The sequence below is a fragment of the Dinoponera quadriceps genome, unplaced genomic scaffold (assembly GCF_001313825.1).
Source record: "Dinoponera quadriceps isolate SergipeBrazil2010 unplaced genomic scaffold, ASM131382v1 scaffold696, whole genome shotgun sequence".
NCBI lineage: Eukaryota > Metazoa > Arthropoda > Insecta > Hymenoptera > Formicidae > Dinoponera > Dinoponera quadriceps.
In genome coordinates this window covers 454,872-473,671 of record NW_014554799.1, presented here as the reverse complement: position 1 = coordinate 473,671, position 18,800 = coordinate 454,872, and the positions used below count along the sequence as shown (strand labels likewise).

The 18,800-nt window shown below is 45.1% G+C and overlaps 2 protein-coding genes across 3 annotated transcripts in view; both read right to left on the bottom strand.

The window, feature by feature from the left end:
* Positions 1-178: 178 nt before the first annotated feature.
* Positions 179-9,508, bottom strand: LOC106741978. The gene is made up of 11 exons (XM_014614481.1): positions 9,448-9,508; positions 5,168-5,482; positions 4,522-4,776; positions 3,582-3,833; positions 2,824-3,093; positions 2,509-2,700; positions 1,989-2,327; positions 1,690-1,858; positions 1,070-1,314; positions 391-672; positions 179-287 (listed from the first exon to the last, which is right to left on the bottom strand). Exons 1-11 carry the CDS (start codon positions 9,506-9,508, stop codon positions 220-222), a joined length of 2,448 nt encoding a protein of 815 aa, XP_014469967.1. The 3' UTR covers positions 179-219.
* The window catches only part of LOC106742014 (F-box/LRR-repeat protein 20), a 27,727-nt gene continuing 15,946 nt past the window's right edge, over positions 7,020-18,800 (bottom strand). For both annotated transcript variants that reach the window (XM_014614571.1, XM_014614572.1), the window contains 6 exons: positions 17,222-17,351; positions 16,617-17,078; positions 15,772-15,963; positions 15,529-15,630; positions 14,676-14,891; positions 7,020-13,610 (listed from right to left, as the gene is read on the bottom strand). In XM_014614571.1, the coding sequence (XP_014470057.1) occupies positions 13,503-13,610; positions 14,676-14,891; positions 15,529-15,630; positions 15,772-15,963; positions 16,617-17,078; positions 17,222-17,351 (1,210 nt within the window). In that variant the 3' untranslated portion in view covers positions 7,020-13,502. The remainder of the gene's footprint in view (positions 13,611-14,675; positions 14,892-15,528; positions 15,631-15,771; positions 15,964-16,616; positions 17,079-17,221; positions 17,352-18,800) is intronic.

Below are 18,800 nucleotides of genomic sequence, written 5' to 3'. Positions count from 1 at the left end.
TATTCTTTATTCCTATTTACATTAACATTATAATATATATAAATTATATTATTACTGTGTAATCATACACTGTCAAACACCAAGTACATCATGCACATCTTAACTTTTATTTATTAGTATTGTTAAAATATAATATTATAACTTGAAATGTATTAACTTTCTAAAATAATACCACACAATGGTTACTTTGTTCTTATTCTAAAATTCAAATATATACAACTATTTTTTCGATAGTAGATGAGCCAGCATTTCGTTATCCTTCGGGACGGTCCATTGTATCTCTCCGCCTAGGATAAAAAGAAAAATTATTTATCCACATATTATATTCTTTAATTTTGATACGCGCAATACAAATATGCAATTTTATTAAATTCACGTGTCATAACTCACAATCGACGGCATAATCCTCTTTGCCCGTTAAATTCAGCGCCGAGTTCAGTTCCGCTAATCCATTGTAATCTTCAACGAAGTAGAGATTCTGTTCTTCCTTCAGGGATGTGGAAAATAGATGCTCGATGACGTTATAGTCCTCCGCGTGCTTTTCGCCCTGATTAATGACAATCGCGAACGCTTCGTGGCTATCGTTTCGCAGCTTCTGCAAGTTCTCCACGGCGGCTTGCAGATTCTCTTGGTCATTTTCCTCGGCGATGTGTTCTCCGTCCGTCACAAAAACTGTTTCAGCGAAATACATATATGTAATGTGACGTAATATAACAATATAACATATATATTAATAGGAAGAACTTCTTCTCTGTTATTTTATAATTATAATTATTTTCTATTCGAATAAAAGTAATAAAATAAAGAAAATAATAAAATAAATAAAATACAATGAAAGAAACAAATATATAAAAAATATATAAAAAATATATAAAAATTAATTTCTAATTCTCCTCATTTTCAAATTTTTTTTTTCATTAGAAATAATATATATGGATTTCTATCATTTTTCATGGAAAAAATACTCCTCTTTGTGATTCGAAATTGCAAGGGTACGAGGGTGCGCATATTCCGCCATAGGATAAGTTTGTTGCGTTAACAATTCAGTAAGATATTAGTGACAACTTACCTACGATAACTCGTTGCATGCCCGAAGTGCGAACGATGTTTGCCGACATGAGAACCGCGTTGATCAAGTCCGTAGTTTTTCCGGCGACGCTTTCGAGATCCTCGCTGATGCGAGTCGCGCGATTCGCGAGCATGTCCTTGGATAACGTCGACAGAACATTGCAGGTGTCCGTCTGGTTCAAGCTGAGAGCAACTATTGTGTTTTCTGAGAAAGTGACCAAGCCCATTGGATGATCGCGCGACAACCTATAGGACGATGCAATTAGTCAGGAAAAAGTGCTAGATTCAAGTAAGTTATTACTCCAATATTCCTTAGCAAATTTTTATTTTGGTCAAATAAGATTTACTTGATTCAAATAAAATATTTTCTATGCAAATTATCCAAATAAAATATATATTTACTTGATTTTAGTAAAATTCGGTTAAGGAGTATTGGAATAATTATTTACTTGAATCCAGCACTTTCTTTTCCTGCGTATAAATTTATTAATATAAAAAGATAAATTACAACCAATCCCCCGTCTGTGTAAAGGAGATCGGTCGTTGAATTTTACAACAATAGATCTCTATTGGTTAATAATAATTCATAAGTTTTTAACGGGAATCTCGTACGATGCTTACGGGAAGTATCGGCGAATAACAATAGCCGCCAGCTTCATTTCCTCGGCGAACCATGCGTTCAGGACGCTCAGGCTGTCGTCCATCACGAACAGGAGACCGGATCGCTCGTCCTTCGCTAATTTACGTATTCTTTCCGCTAAATTCTCCGCTAAAGCTTGCTCCTGGATATCTACAGTAAAAATACACGACACATTTTCAATTGACTATTTTTCTCCGTGCGAGTATCCGCGCACGAATCGCCGTGCGTAGATTTTGTTTCGATACACGAGTCGCTTATTACAAGTCCCGATCAATTTTACCGATACTTTCTTCAACCTCGGCCTCTTTTGTCGTCATCTCGTTGTTTATCGTCGTGGATGCTGACTGCGTGCTCCCGCGCGCGGGTAAATTGCAGAGGACGTATTGGCTGGTCGTGTTGCAGGGCAGGCCGTAAAACAAAGCCGTGTCGTGACCTTCGCGATCCAAATTCAGACAGATCTCGCGATCGGCATAAGGCCAGGAACCGTCGTCCTCGTCGAAGCACCAGGAAGTGCCGCTGCTGATCGTGTTCTTCGACAGGACCTCGCCGTTCTCGTCCACCCATTTCCAACCGTCCTCCGACATAACCGTGTGGCCGCCCACCCAGGTATGATCTAACGCTAATTTCATTTGGAAAATGCGTGATTGAATAGACTTAACGTCTCGTGTCTGCGAAATGATATTTGAAAGATGAATCAACATAAAACTTTATTTAACATTCTGGACGAATGATTATAAAGTAAAAGATCATTACATCGTACGTTACAATACGTTTCAACCACGCAGGTGGAAAACGCATACCTAGTTCCGTCATTTTCTCCAATACGGCGGTTAAAGTCTTTGCGTCCGGTATACTGGCTACATGGCCGGACTTCTTCCGGCAATAAGCCTCCCCTTGCTTCCACGTCATCCTGGCTGAGGAGAATATCAATCTCTTATCGTCCAACGACACGCTTCTCCCCGCGTTCTCCATCATCCTGCGCTCCGGAATCGCTGAATTCACGAGAGAAACGCTTTAGAATCTCGCTACCAAGAACGTTTCTCCGTAATCGCTCGAATTGAAAGTCTCGAACGGGCAACTCGCTCGGGAGCGCGTCGCGACAAATTGAGATTTACCGTCCTGACAAATGAAAGGCCGTTTCTTTTCACAATCCAAATCGGAGAAGGCCGGGGTCGTGTGCTTCGCACAGAGATGCCTATCGAGGATCAGGCATCTTTCTCTCCGATACGAGTCATCGCTTTCCGACGGTGACACAGGATGACCGTCCGACCAGGGTGGATATGAGGTGACGTTCGACTTTTCCGACGGCAACGTGAATCCCAAAGAGGCCCACGTCCAATCGGCACCGTCCACGCTGTGGCCGTCCAGCCACATGCTTTCTATCGCTGTCGATCACGGAGAACGAGTTTATTCAAATTCCGTGAAAGTGTTACGTCACGTAGCCAAGGAGCTACTTCATATCGACGAAGAAGCCATAAATAATCCCGACTTTCTCGGTCCAATTTTACCTCCGTCGAGACGTGTGATTTCTATGAATTGAGAACTCCAATTGACACGACCGAAATGATCCGTCGACAAATTTAGACGATTAACGAGGGGGATTCCAATTCTAGAAATTACCGTCTTAATTTATGGCTCCCTGTCTCACGTTTCTCGCGACCTGAGCGATAAATCGCGAGAATAAATCGCGATTTATTGACGATTTCACTTCCCGGACAACGAAATATCCAAAATAAGACATCTTGTGTCCCAATTTTGAACATTTTGTACTGTCTAGATTGGAATTACAGTTATAGTGTACGAATTATTGATTGATTGACGTAATAATAATTAATTGACGTCTTATTATTATTATTATTATCATTATTATTACACGGTCTGCTCTTCAGCATTGTGTTCGCTACGACAGTGGCCGCCTCGTTCGTGAAGATCATGGCGAGTTGCTTCCTCCTCTTCTTACACTCCAATCTCGCGTTCCACCACGTGACGCCACCTCCGTCGACCTTCCGCGCTCCCTGCTCTCGGAGATCCTCCTCGTCCTCGAGGATTTGATACAAAGTATATCGTTGACCGTCCACGAAGACGCTGCTGCCCTCGACAATTATCTCCTTCTCCCTCTTTTTTCCTTTAAACGCGCAAAATATTTAATTCCCTTCGGAGTCTTATCAAAACACGCTAACGCCGATATTTACAGTCGCAACATATTTGCAATTTACGAGTTTTGGGAATTTAATTAATCACGCAGACTTTCGTATTCAGCAGCGTGAATTCGAGGGCGGATATTTCTCAAATGAAGTAAATACAGATCGAGATGAGCAATCAGAGAGATTCACGGAAATACGATTATTAATCAAATAATAATAAATAACGGATTCGATATCCGAGAGGAATCTTCCGGATTCTCCCATTCCTCAGGGACAATTTCTTCGACTACGATTATTGTCCGCAGAATCACGCTTCGGACAGTTTACCAAAATGACCGTCATAACTCTTCCTACCCGACGTTTTTATTCGTCGAAATAAATAACAAGCATGAGGGGCGCGCACGTGCTTGGAAAAGTTGGGCTTCATTAAGTCGAGAAAGGGGGAACGGAGCGGGCGGTATAAGCTCGCGATAGAGAGAGACAGAGAGAGTGTGTGTGCGTGACTCCCGATAGAAGCAGTGGATTACGCGTTACGTCGCGGAGAAATTATCGCGAATGAAGCGACGAACGCGGCAACAAATGTCGCGACGATTTACGAGCGAGATCGAATCGTGCGTTTCGCGAGTCGCCCACTTCCTTGTTCCCTCTTGTCATTAGCCTTCTTCTCACCGGCTCTCATGCAGACGAAAGGCTTCCGGCGCCGGCAGTCCTCCGGGACGAGAAGGGGCGAGTCGTGACCCGATTTGTCGAACACGAGACAATTCTTCTCGCCGCTCCCGTGATTATCCGCGATGTACCATGCCGGATGGCCCGCGGTCATCAACGAGTCCAATATCAACGCCTCCCCTTTTCTTCGCGCATCGATCCAGCTCCAGGAGCTAGCGAAGTCCTTTCTCCGTCCTCCTATCCAGAGACCGTCGTATCCTAAGCGGTCCGTCACGTATGAAATATATAATACGAAATAATCGGGAAGTTATTTTTAGCACGAAAATAGGTTGTTACGAATATCGATATGAATTTAATGATCAAAATATCTGGAAAGTTTATAGTTCCGAGGTAATATTAAAATTATAAGTCGGTAGAATTAAAGGTTCAAGAGAGAGAGAAGTTAAAAAAGAGTGTAGTATCAGAATACATTTTTATCTATAGGCCATCTAAGTAGGCGCAAATTATCCTTAAGAGCGTCAAAGTAATATTAAAATTTCTACTCGGGTGAAATGGTAAAATCAATACTTCTCCTGGGAACGTGAAGTCTCGGCTTACGTTCGGACGTTCGCGTGAGAAGCGCAGGAATAAAAGTTAAAATGGAACTTACGGTAGTTCGACTCGGACACCATCCGCGCGAGCCAATCCCTCGTGTCACCGTCGAGCACGGCCAACGTGCTTCCGGTATCCGTTTCCGCTTGGCGCGTTAGAGGATCCGGCGGGTCGTCGTGTCCCATTTCTTCGTCGGAAGTTGTAAGCGGATTTAGGTGGCCGTAAATGGTACAGATTGCCTGCGCCTCGTTCCAGGACACTCGTTTGCCGATCACGAGGAACTCCCATTGAACGTCTTCGTTTCCATTTTCCGTTTCATTACCGTTCCTCGGAATGTACGTGAAGTGATCCACGACTCGATTGCTCGAGGCTCCTATTGAAAACGTAGTTCGCGATTATCCCGCCTTTTTAGACGGCCGAGCTTCCCCGATATGGCGGCTTTCGAAAATCCTCTCGACGAGCGACCGTCCTGAGATCTCCCCGAAGAGCATCGTCGAACGCTCGATCGGAGATTATTTCGATTGGAGTAACATTGTTTCTTCAAACTTTCGGATCTTCACCGCCGAATGTACAATGCCAATCTTGCGAAATCGATATTACTGCGCACGGGGAAAAAAGATTGAAGGTTGAATTAACGTGACGAAACCGAATGCGCGTTTTCGTTGAAGGAAACGGAATTTCTGGTCCCGAGAGTTTAGTTCATAGAAACTAAAAATTCTGTTTCCTTCAATAAAGATGCATTTGGTTCATTCGTCGTTACGTTAATTCAACCGATATCTGTTTTCTCCAAGTGCATTAATCGAAAAGCTCGGTTCAAGTATTGTTCAATAATAAAGTTATCGCCGTCGTTGTCTATGATTCTTCGCCAACGTTCTGACAGCAGAACATTATCAAAATTATTGCTCGTATTGCATGAGTGTGACATCATCCGTTGGAAATCGAATCGAATTTTCAGAGTCTGGCTTGATATACGTGTAAAGTTACAGAAAAAAAAGAATCGAAGAACACACATCCCCATCAAGATTACGAAATTGATTGTCTTAGAAAACGCCGGAAAAATCTCTCTCTTTCTCTTTTTACGTGTATAAAACTCGCGAGAAAAATGGACAGCGCACACTTGTTGATCGTGTCGTATCGCCGGCTGTGAGTGCGGTCGCATTCGGAGGTAATTAAATATTGCACTCGGGAAAATGATCGAACGGTGAAATGTGGAATATCTGGCGACGCGAGAGAGAAAGTCGGAATATTAATTTATTTTTACAAGATGAGCTCCGATCGTACCTATTCGGAAAGCGACGGCAATCTCAAAGACCCAGACGATGGGAAGAGCGCTCGAGATCATTTCTTACGGATAAATGTCAGTGTCGGAAGGGACGAGCGTGCCGAGGAATCGGCCTCACGCAACGTATCAGACGAGGAATTAAGCTCTACTGAAAAACTCGGCCCTCGTCGAGTCGCGCGCCGACAAAGCGCGTCAAGTTAACGACGATCGCGCAATCGGTTAATGTTAATGCGCCTGATAATGGCAGATCGGCGCGTACTCACGAACGGGTTCTCCCGCTCGTGTCATGACGTGTTCCTATGACTCGATTACCGCCGAATCAGTTGTCAACAACACCGAGAAACTCATTTATTCAAACAAAATTCTTGTTGGGATATGACCGAACAAAATAATTGCGAGAACCAAAATTTGTCTTCTTCAAAGAACAAGAAAAATTTACTTATTTTTTTTTTAATAATAAAACAAGTCAATTCTTGGATTTAATTAATACTACGATGGCATACCAGGCGTTAATCTAAATATATACGTACAAAAATGTCGAGTTTTCCAGTGTTCACATTAATCCGTTTATCTGTATCATTTGCTCTCGCGAGGTGGAACGTGAACGCGCATAAAATGAGAGACTCTCTCGAATATATGTATTTTATTATACATACATTAATGAAAATATATACATGGTAGACTGCGGCTTCTCGAAGCAGCGAAGTGTCAATATAATTAGCTACAGTATTCGTACGCGAATCTGTTTTTCGACGACGTCCTCTCGATAGCCGAGGTCTGTCGAGGTTTCGGGAGGCACGTGTAGGCCGACACGTGTAGACCATGGGATGTTGTACGTAAAACGTTTCTGTGTTTTGTTTGTTTATATCTTTCTTTCTTTTAGTTGTCGGAGTTCTCGTTTACCTTTCAAATGCGGAGGATGCGTTTAAAAATGACGGCCGATCCGCCCGATCCGACCCGATTCGATCTGATCCGACAGCGAATCGGTTTGTGTCGCGCTATCACGAGACTGACTATGTCAATCCGTCGAAACACGCAGCGGGTACCAGAATACTTTCGCTGACTTCGATTAATATCTCAATCTTTGTCTCTCTTTCACACCCTCTCGCCCTTTCACTCTGTTTCACTCTCTCGCTCGCGTTTCTCTCTCGCTCTCGCTCGTTCGCTCGCTCGTTCACTCTCACTCTCTCTCTCTCTCTCTTTCTATTCTACTTACACAGCCAGACAATTGCTCGATCACTCGGCATCAACGCTTCGATCTCTTATCCCCTTAATTATCGTTACAACACGTTTCAACGGTCACAACTGCGGATGATTATTACAATCGATTAAACTGTAAGTGGCAATCATCGAAAAGTGATGGTACTTCGTCCCTCTTTCTCTCTCCCACTCTCTCTCAACTCTCTTCACCCCTCTCGGTTAACAGAAATTCAGACGGATGTCGCGATCTGAAAATCGTCTGCAAATTCCGCACGCTCGCAGTCATCGGGACTCCCGACTTCGCGTCTCGTTCTCGTCCGCGTAGTCATTGTCTCGATCGCGGGCTTCGCGCAACGTCGACCACCGCCATCGGATGCACGCGATGGCGATTAATGACTCTCTAAATTCCTTCAAGTGAAATCTCGCTCAAAAAGTAGAGCGACAGCGGAGTCACTCGGATTCGAATGATTTTTCAGAGTGAATCATTCTCCGCTACAAATCGTCGAGTCAATATTTCCGCTCGAAACTAAGGAGTGATTCTGATTTGTATTCCACGGCAACAGATTCACTCTGATCACTTGAAACACTTACTCGTATTTCAGATCTTATCGTCAAACTGAAACAAATTTTACGAATAAAAATAATATCTAAAAATTACGAGTTTTTCCGCTGAAAGCAGATTATAGTTAGTTAATTTCTCAAGAAAAATTAAAAAAAAATTAATATTTAATAGAATCAATTTAAAAATAGAAACTGACACAGTCAGATATGTTCCCAACAGTCAGGTATGGTCACTGTCTGCTTTCTAACAAATCCGATAAAAGCAGTTTAAAAATAAAATCACGGTTCTTCTCTTTACGAACATTGTGTTGTCGGTATTATTATTACTTTCTATTTCCACTGAATTTTTCGTTTTATCCGTAAATAAGCTAATTATTGGACATGATTTCTTAGTAACCGAGTTTTTCTTTAAAGTGCTCAAGTCGAGTAAAAAAAAAAAGGTGAAATATTCTGAAACAAGTGAGAAAATGTGAGAAAAATGCTTCCATGCGTGTTGTAATATTGTCGTAATGTTACTGTTGGTTCGTGTTCACCGGGATGAAGTCAGAATCTTCCCTAAGCATTCACCCTTGGCGACTTCGAGCGACGGTGCGTCTACTATCGCTTCGAGTGAGAAAAATATATTTCACTCGTTTCGAGTGAGATTTCGCTGCGAGAAATTCAGGGAGAATACCGACGACCGGCGAGACGAGGACGTGCCCGCGAGTCTTCCAGCCGCGAATCTCACCGTGGACGCGCACACGATCCCATCCGCTGACGCCCCGGCGCCGAGACAAGCTTTGGTTCAGCCAAACAACACGTATTGTGTACGAGCGTTACGATCTGTCGCGCGCGGGAAAGAGCTCGCGTCCCGCGGCGAACGGTAACCGCGTCAACGACAATTTTTTTTTCAGATACAGATTAGCTTTGTTACATTTCAGGCACTGCGATTGACTTTTTGTATCTCGAGCTTGGCTCGCGCCCGAGCAGCAGCGGCACGGTTCGGTCGGGATCGATCGACCGATCGCTCTCTTTCTCTCTCTGCCCACGGGGAATCGTCGCGGGGTGAACGATTTTCTTCCTCTCGTTCGAGCTGCAATGAGCTCCGTCGTATCTTTGGCGTCGATAGAAATTACGCGATCGCGACCTCGGGAGAGAGACTGAGAGCGCGCGAAAAACGTTCACCCTCCTCCCTTCGACGAGCGCGGGGAGAACAAACGGAGAAAATGACGTTGTGCGCGAATAGAACGGGTCGACGATGCCGTGATCGGAGTGAATCTTCTCGATTCGACAGCGAGCCAACAGTGAACGCTAACCAATGTCAACGTTACTGTTGGTTGATGTTTGATGATTGGGCAACAGTAACATCAACGCCATGATTTCTCACTGAAAGACGTAAATGATGCATACAACGTGTTATATTGCACTTACGTTGTTGGGTGGGTTAATTATTATTAACATTTTGTATTCTTACTATTAGTTGATGTTTACTAGATAATAATGACATTACATCAATGTCATAATTTCTCAATCAACGACGTAACTGTTATATGCAACATATATGCTTACATCGTTAAACGGAAAATTATAACACTGGTGTGACGTTACTGTTTGTGTTTACTGGGTAAGCAAGTAGCATGATATCAATGTCATAATTTCTCATTCAAAGTACGCAACAGTTACGTACAACGTATGTTACATTGCACTTACATTGTTGAGTCGGAAAATTACAACATTAATGTAACATCGCAGTTGTTTACCGGGATATTATTGAAGCTGCGACATATCGAATTGTTTCGATAAGCATCAGCCTCGATGAGATCGCTATTGAATCAAGAAGATTCGCTCGAATTACGGCGCTGTTGACCGATTCTATTGACGCAACGGCGTCTCTTCTTCTCTCGTGCCGAGAGAGCGATCGATGCGATCCGCGGGGCGAGAAACGACCACGCCGGGGCGAGATGCCCTCCTCTTCCTCCGGGGAGGAGAGACCGCGCGACGCGTTCGTTCGCTCGCTCACTCGCTCGCTCGCGAGATTCGCGATACGACATCGGAAACATCCCTTCGGCCGCGCGTCGCGAGATGCGGCCGCCGGGTCATTTACGATTCACCTCGTCATCATGCGCGAGTAACGTACACTGCTTAATTATTACAACTTGACTTCGAACGATACGTTACAATGATCACGTTATTTCCACTAGGGATGACATGCAGCGTATAAAACATATCTTATCTATATATTTATTTTTACTGGTGTATATATCTAGGTTGCCGCATCCGTTATTTTCTGTGACACGCTATGCTCAATATATGTATACGCGGTACGTCTCTTACACGCTACCAAGGATTAACAGTCGATACTTCTTCCTTCCTGTCACCTGCTGCGCCCTCTCTCTCTCTCTCTCACTCACCCTTACTCTCTCCTGCCGTACTTTTCCTAACGCAACGGCACATGCCATGTATCGGTATTAATCGGGCTCGCGGGGTTCGCGATACCACGAATCAAAGACAGAGGAAGGAAAACGAGGTGCGTCTCGCTTGGCGGATATTGCACTTCGAAGCTGGACCGCTTGAAATCTCTCTCTCTCTCTCTCTCTCTCTCTCCGTATCCGGCGTCCCTTCCGCCCTTATCTTCCGCTCATCTGAGTTTCTCCCTTCCCTCCTCTTCGTCACACGGCTCTTCTTCTTTTTGGTCTTTCACCGGCCACCGTCCACAAACTGCGTCTCCCGGCCTCCCCGTAAAAATCTGGCAAGAGTACGCCTCTAAAAATATATATAGCCAATGTGTGTGTGTGTATGTGTAGAGTGTCCTTTATTCCAAAATAAACTTTGTCGAACCCAAATGTTCCGCGTCGCGAGAACTTCGTCGAGGGAACCGGCGCGCCGTGGGATCTCTTCCCCGGCGCGCCGGTGCGCGCAATCAAATGTATGGAAAATCGCAATCCACGTGTGTATCCAGGGGGTTCGTCGGGTTCCCGAGGGAGGACATGTGTCCGTTTCCCGGCTCTCGGTAAACCGTCGATATTAGCGCGTATCTCTCTTCACTAAGCTGCGCGTCCTCGCAGCGTGAATCGGCGCTCGTCCGTGCACGCGCTTCCCAACAATGATCCGGTCGAGAATTTGCGCCGATCTCCTTGCGAGTCGGACTTTGCATACGCTGGGTCAAGAATCAGACGTCTATCTTTCTATCTCTCCTTTTCTCTCTCTCTCTCTCTCTCTCTCTGTCTCCTTCTGTCTCCTCCCTTTCGTTTCATCATTATCGTTTGTTCAGTTTGTCCCTCACCATCGGGCACATCGTCACTGTACTGTGTCACACGGAGTATCCGGGGGTCAGTTCGCGAAAATCGCGGGATACCGCGGTTTACCGCGTCGCGATACATCCGTGGCGTGTGGCTTCGTCAACACCGCCGCCATACACGTTTTAACCTAGGCTTAAAAAGTAAAAACCAGCCGGCGCGCTCGTCGCCGGCTCGAAGTTAATCGACTTTTTTTTTTTTAACACATTAACGCTTTGATTCGTTTGTCAGTCTGTGCTCTCCTAGTCCATGACAAGTTAAAAAAACAAAAGGAAAAAAAAACAATAAAAGAAAAAGGAAAAGTAAAAAAAAAGGAAAATAAGGAAAAGATGTCCGGGGTCTGTCGAGGAGAAAAGGTGATTCTTGTTTTTTTCTCTTTTTTCCTTTTTCTACGTTATATACGCGGGTACTCGTAGGTCACGACCCGCGGACAGAATACCGTCTGTCCGCGAATCGATATTAAAATGCATCTTTCTCTCTCTCTCTCTCTCTCTCTCTCTTTTTCCCTCTCGTGTGCCACCGCTGACGCGCCAGCGATGGTCTCCACTGCGAGTCTCCTGAAAGACGATACTCGAGCGTCTCTCTTCCTCCCTTTCTCCTTCTCATCCTCTTCCACTCCCTTTCTCTCCCTTTTCTGTCTCGAGTGTCCACAATCACAATAATACGTCGAAATTTCCGTCGTTCGAGACTGAATTGTGCGCCCTTGAATCGCGGCGAATTAAAACTCCGCGACATGCGTTCTCATACGAAAGGAAAGAAATTCGTAGGTGTCGCTCGGCAATCGTGTACGCGCGATCGTTAATACTTCTTTTTTTTTCGTTTTTGTTGACTTTTAACAAACACCGAGAGAAGAAAGTTTTTATCCTTTTACTTTGCCGCCGGACCGAAAACGTTCGCGTTATAACGCGTCGACGTTTCGCGTTCCACTACACGATAAAACGATAGTAATATCCTAATATCACGACGAGATTCGATTCGCGGTCGCTATATCGTGTTTTTTTTTCGCGCGTATTTTTTTTCGCCTTTTCCCTTTTCTCGTTTATCAATATAGCATTAGAGGCAGTGTTCGTTGAGAAACTGCTACGGGTACACACGCGCACACACACGCATACACCCGCCATCCGACCGGTCGGCCGGGACGAGTGTATGGAGGTGAAATTTCCTCGGACGCGATTCTCTCACGTAAATTACACCGGACCTTCCCCGCCGGCCCTTCCCTCCTCCTCGTAGCGCCCGTGGTCGTGCGCGGGCGCACCGTTTAATATATTTATAAGATATTTACGCATATCTCAAAATAAGTATCTCGTGCTTATCGACCGACACACGAATCGATAAGCCTGCTTGCGTAGAGCTCGCTGGCTAAAATACACGGCGATCGCGCGTGTCCCGCAACGCGTCTAATCGAAACAAGCGCGTCTTTCGAACACGTCGCGCGAGTGAGTAGAAGCTGAGAAAGCGCGTCGTCCTTGTCGTGGTAATTATCGTCGTTCCTTAACCGCGCGGACTTAAAGCGTGACGCCAAATGAGGATCATCACAGAAACAATATCACTAAGGAAACCTGAGAATTTCTTTCCTTCGCAGACTATTTTTTTCCGCACGTAATAACCGAGGTTAGCAGCAATGCGCCGTGTACTATCGCGATAACGGAGTACAAATAGAAATAATCGTAAGTAGTAGCAGCGGTAGTAGTAGTAGAGTAGTAGTAGTAGTAGTAGAAGTAGTAGTAGTAGTAATAGTAGTAATAGTAGTAGTAGTGATGATGATAGTAGTGGTAGCAGCAGCGGTCGTAGTGGTAATTGCAGTAGTAGCAGCAGCAGCAGTGGCTGTGTTGGTGATGGTGACGTACTTCACTCGTTGCGTGTGGAGCTCGAATCGATTTTAAGGATTTGGGATTGACAACGAGTCCCGTTTTCACTGTCAACGATGGGCGGCGACCAGAGTCGTCGCGCGTTCCTCTGGCGACCGCCAGAGAGAGGTCCCACAATCGCCGGGTTAGCCGGCGACCACCGATAAGAGTCCCACTAATCCCGTCGGTATATCGGACGATTTACTTCGGAGTTAGTTGAAGGCAGAATCACAGAATGACGCAGCACCGACAGTATCGTGGTCGCGAGGCTCCCGCGCTGGGCGGAGGGGTCACGGGTGCGAAATACGCGTGCACCTTTATGTTGGGTAGATGGGTCTGCAAGACAGAAAAAAGAAACGATCGTATTCATCATCGGACAAGCCAAGGTGTATGCGCGTCAAGATCTGATCAACAGGTTATATACTTCGATCACGTGATTCCTTCCCCATGGCGGAAACGTGAAAAGTTACTATCCCCCCTCCTGCTGCTGTTCTGTTCTATCTGACCCTAACCGAAATCATTTTTATCTCCCTATAATTTCATTCGCTGAGAATGGCCCGAATTAGACCGAAATGCATAAATATGTGTTGAATCGTCAACGACATTTCAAAGGTTATCAGTATTGGTAGTCAACTTTTCCCACTTAGTGTCTTTGCTCTTATCAGCCCGGTCTTTGTTAATGTTTAATCTCAGAGCCAGATAACATTAAGACGTCCTAAGATGTCATAAAGATGTTTTTTAGACAATAAGACATCTAAAAGACCCTTTTAAGACGTCTTTTAGACGCAAGTGTTGTTTGTGTTACTCGTATAATTACAAATATCTGATATTTTAATCATATTCAAATTAGAACATTTTCAATTTTTCACACGCTTATGCTGAAGGAAAAAATCAATAACTGCCCGGAGGTTGATCGTGAATCATTTCTTCCAGCGTGAGCTCATGAAAATTTACTAATTTCAAAGCATTCGGAAATGTCTGCTTCCGCCTTAGAGAAAAGTCACGTGACCGTCCTGGAACAGCGCGCGCGCGCGCGACGACGATCGTTCACGCGCGGCGAAACGCACAAGAAGAGAAGAGTATACGGAGTTGAAGCACCGTACCAGTGTCTAATGACACGTCATATACGAAGCGCGTTGTCGATTGTGTACGCTAAGAGCGTGATTCACCGGAAAAAGCGGCATTAATTACGCCGAACGGCACCGAGTATCGTAATTAAGCGGGGATTATACATGTTCGCGGAACGCAAATTGTAACGCGAATCTGTAATTCATAAACTGTTGCGTGATATATGCAAATGACGTCCTTCTGTGTGAGCGTAACGCTACACGCTGGAAGGCGCTTTTTCGTCTCGGCCAGGTTGAAACGGTGAAACGAAGAATAGGAAACAAGGGACAATACTCTGAGTCTACGTATGCCAGCTCTGGTGATCAGTTGGCAGTCGTAAAGCTCGATACGCTCCAGATTGTGGCAGGCCTGCAGCAGATGATCCAGGCTGGCGTCCGTGATGAGCGGGCAGTTGTCCAGCTCCAAGACGGCTAGGTGTTCCGCCGCGCACGGCGACAGGGCCAACTGGCGGATACCCTCGTCGGTGATCAGCTCGCAATGCGACAGACTCTGCGCTCGGGAACGGCAAAAATGTTACGCACCCGTGCTGTACAGGCGACGTCATATATGCTGTACCGAAATGTGAAGAGTGACGATTTCAAACATTTTCAAGTTAGAAAATTTACATTCTTGTCACGAATTCATGCTAGAGAAGATTCATGATCAACCCACAGGGGGCCATGAATCTTCTCTTCTATATAGTACGAACTCGTGAAAAATATAATTTACTAATTTGAAAATGTTTGGAATTTTCACTTGTCACGTTTCCGCCCTAGGGAAAAATTACATGATTGATACTCTGGAGCATTATTTATGCACCATAACTGTTGATAATTTAATTAAATCAGCAACTACTCTTCCAAGTAGCAGTCGTCATGCGCAAATATTCAAACATAATGCGCCTAATTGAAAATTGTCAATGTTATTATATCTAGGGAATGAGACAGTATTGATACTGCTGTATGAGGCTGAAGATTGTGTAATTCTTTGTCTAAGGAATGGTACAACATACACCGTCTTACCCGTTATCGAGAGTTCTCAATAGAGGAGAGAGAGAGAGAGAGAGAGAGGAGGTGATACGCGACGATTAGCTTACACTAAATGGAAAAAATCGCACAAGATAAACAAACGATGGCAATGTACTCACCAGTTTCTCCAATCTCGGACAGCCCATCGCGAGGTGAATGAGGGTAGCGTCGGTTATTAAAAGGCACTCTTCTAGATCCATCTTCTCGAGTAGTCTGCAGTTCTGAAAGTTGGAAAGTCGAATAGAGCGAACGGGGGAAAGAGAGAGAGAGAGATATCTATTCTTCACAATTGTGCGATACACGCGAACGCGCTGGACGCGCGTCTCAGCGGCGAAATGTCGCGTGTGCTCGACTGAACTCACTTTCGCGAGAGCCTGAAAGCCCGCGTCCGTGAAATGGGTGCATCCGACGCACTCGAGTACACTGAGAAGTGGACAGTGCTGTGCCAGAGTGACCAACGACGCATCCGTTAAATTGGGGCAATTCGACAGGCAAACGTAGTGCAGCCGTGGACACCGCTCGCTGAGTTCCCTAACTGCGTCGTCTGTTATATTCTGCAAGGAAGGATGCCCAAAATGATCCTCGCTCCTGTCGCCGCCGGCGCGACGCGCGCTCGAGTCGCAGGACGCGGTGAATTCTCATGAATAACGAAAAGTAATCGCCGTCCGCGACTCGTCGACCGAGCGCGGGGGGAGGGGGCAGCAGGAGGACTCGAGATTTCTCGAATATCGTCCGCGTTATCGGGATCTTCGATCCTCTCGCTCGCTTCTAATATACATTTTCGCTTTCTCGCGGACGACGCGAGAGAGCGGTCGCTCTCTACCCGCCGTCCCCCCTCCGTCCGCCATTAAATCTAATTCAAACTGTAAATACACCGTTCCGCACACACGTGGGCGAGCCGTCCTCCCAATTTTCTCCGCTTGAAGAAGAGAGAAAGAGAGAGAAAAAGATGGAAAAAGTATAAGAGAAAGAAGAGATATCGCGGCGTCTTTATTGTGAGACAGGGGAGGCGCGTCTCTTTTTCTCTTTCTCTCTTTATCTTCTCCCGCAGAGCGAAGAGAAACGCAAGAGCGATATCTCTCGTCGGCGACAAATCCGGGCGGCGCGCGACCGCGGAGGAGAGTCTGACGGCGGCGCGGTTCTTCACTCCCCCCTGCCCTCTCTGTCGTGGCGTAACGCGGATTTGCGGAGTCAATGGGATAAGTACCCGGCATTCGTGTAGATTGATTGCTTCGAGATTAGGACAATAGCGCGCTAAACACTTTACAGCCCGATCCGTCAGCTGGCGGCATCCCTTGCTGAGGAAGCTACGGAGCTCCGGGCAACCCCTGGCGAGCGCCTCCACCCCGTTGTCGGTGAGCAGCTCGCACCACGAAAGGTTGATGTGGGTGAGCAGCGGGCAACCGTCCGAGAGATCCTTGAGGGAAACGTCCGTTATCTCGGGACAGGAGTCCAGATTCAGTCGCTGGAGCTTCGGGCAATGACTACTGAGCGCCGCACAGGTCGCGTCCGAGATCTTCTTGCACTGGCTCAGATTAAGCTCCTCGATATTAGGACACGATTGGGCTAAGGTACGCATCGAGTTGTTGCCGATGCTCTGACATCCCCTGAGCGAGAGCTGCCTGAGGAATCCGCCGCAACGCCTCGAGATATTTTCTATTACTGGTCCCTGCGCACACACACAGACAGACAGACTGTAGACGCGCCCGATTTTCTCCTTCTTCCTCCCCGCTTTCCCCTTTTCCTTTCTTTTTTACTTTATCTCGTTAATAATCGAACCGCGCGCGATCCCCGCCTCCTTGTCTATATTACCTCCACGTCTCGTTGAAAGTCGAAGAGATCGATCCTCTGCCAATTGGACCCATCGAGCGCTAACACGTTCCAGGCCTTGCTTACTTGGGCACAACGGCATAGCGATACGACATCGAGGTACGAAAGAATTCTGTCAATCACACACAGGATTCGTTAGAGCGCCGCGCGTTTTGCCCGCGTCGCGTAGTAAGTGTATACATGTGTGTGAGTATGTGCGTGCGCACGCTGCTTCGTGCGGCACTTAGCGCCTTGCGAACGGGACGTGTAGACTCGAGTCGTTCGCGAGGCTAATGGGACGTAACGTCTTCGCGTTTTACGCGATCGCCGTTAAAATGACGAGAGAGAGCGTTAAACGAATTTTCGTCTGGCGGAAGGCGATAATACACGAGATGTCGATCCCGAATCTTTTTTCGGAACGCTTCTCAGACGGGCGGATCTTAATTTCGAATGCACAATCTTCGGTGTACATTTACATACGCTTCGTCCTTCTCTCGCGATTCGATTAAGTAATAATAATAATAATAGTAACTTCGGTGGTCCCAGAAAATAAAAACTATAAAAATCGCAAACGATGAGAGCAAATAATGTACGAAGTAGGGAACCAATAGGCGGGACATTCAACAATATAACTGCCTCACCTGTGAAAGTACGTGAAAAGCTTGTAACGAGATATAATTATTAAGGAAAGATAAAATTATTAAAGATTGTATAATAGAGGAGAAGGGGTGGTATAATGGCCTTTGTAGATATTACGGCTCTCTTACGTATCTCCATTATTAGGTGATGAATTTTTGTGATTACTTATGGAATCATTTATTTAGTAACTCTCCGTTACGTAGTGGCGCTAATATGCCAACACACAATAGCCGGCATTTGTCGTAACACATTCCCAGACATAACGTCTAAAATCGGAACATAAGACATCTGAAAGACATCAAAGTAGATTTTAGCATTTAATTACACATAATTCTTCATTCTTCTCAAGTTTGAGCGTATTATCACACGAATATATATGCATTTGAGTGCTCTGTACGTTAACATTTCATTCGGTTGTACAGATTTCGAGATATGCAAAATTAAACAACAGCATGACAATTTGCTGATGGGGCCCAGGGGAATGCTGATAGTACGACCTCTTTTTCGAAGTTTTCATCTCGAAATAGTTATTCAAGAAATCGATTCTAATCCACAGTTCAATGCTGCACTGCTGTCTCTCTGATAGATTGTATCTTCTGACAAATAAATCAATCTCTACATTGAAAATTCACATTTATATTCATTGTTATTCCTTTAAAGAGCTTATTTTGAGTGCATATATAATTTTGTAACAAAACACTGTGTTATCTTAAACGAACCCATTTTATAAATCTATTGTAGTTATAGAAATTACATTACCATACCTGCTTCTTTTCAACTCAAAGTGCAGTGTCGCCACATTTTTAGAAAAATAACGTTGTAAATAATGAATATTTCATGACATTGGGTCTAGAGTCGATTGAACGACACTTTGCGAATATAATTGTACGGTTTCTCGATCAAAAATATTGATTGTTGACGAAATTATTGTACAAAATGTAAA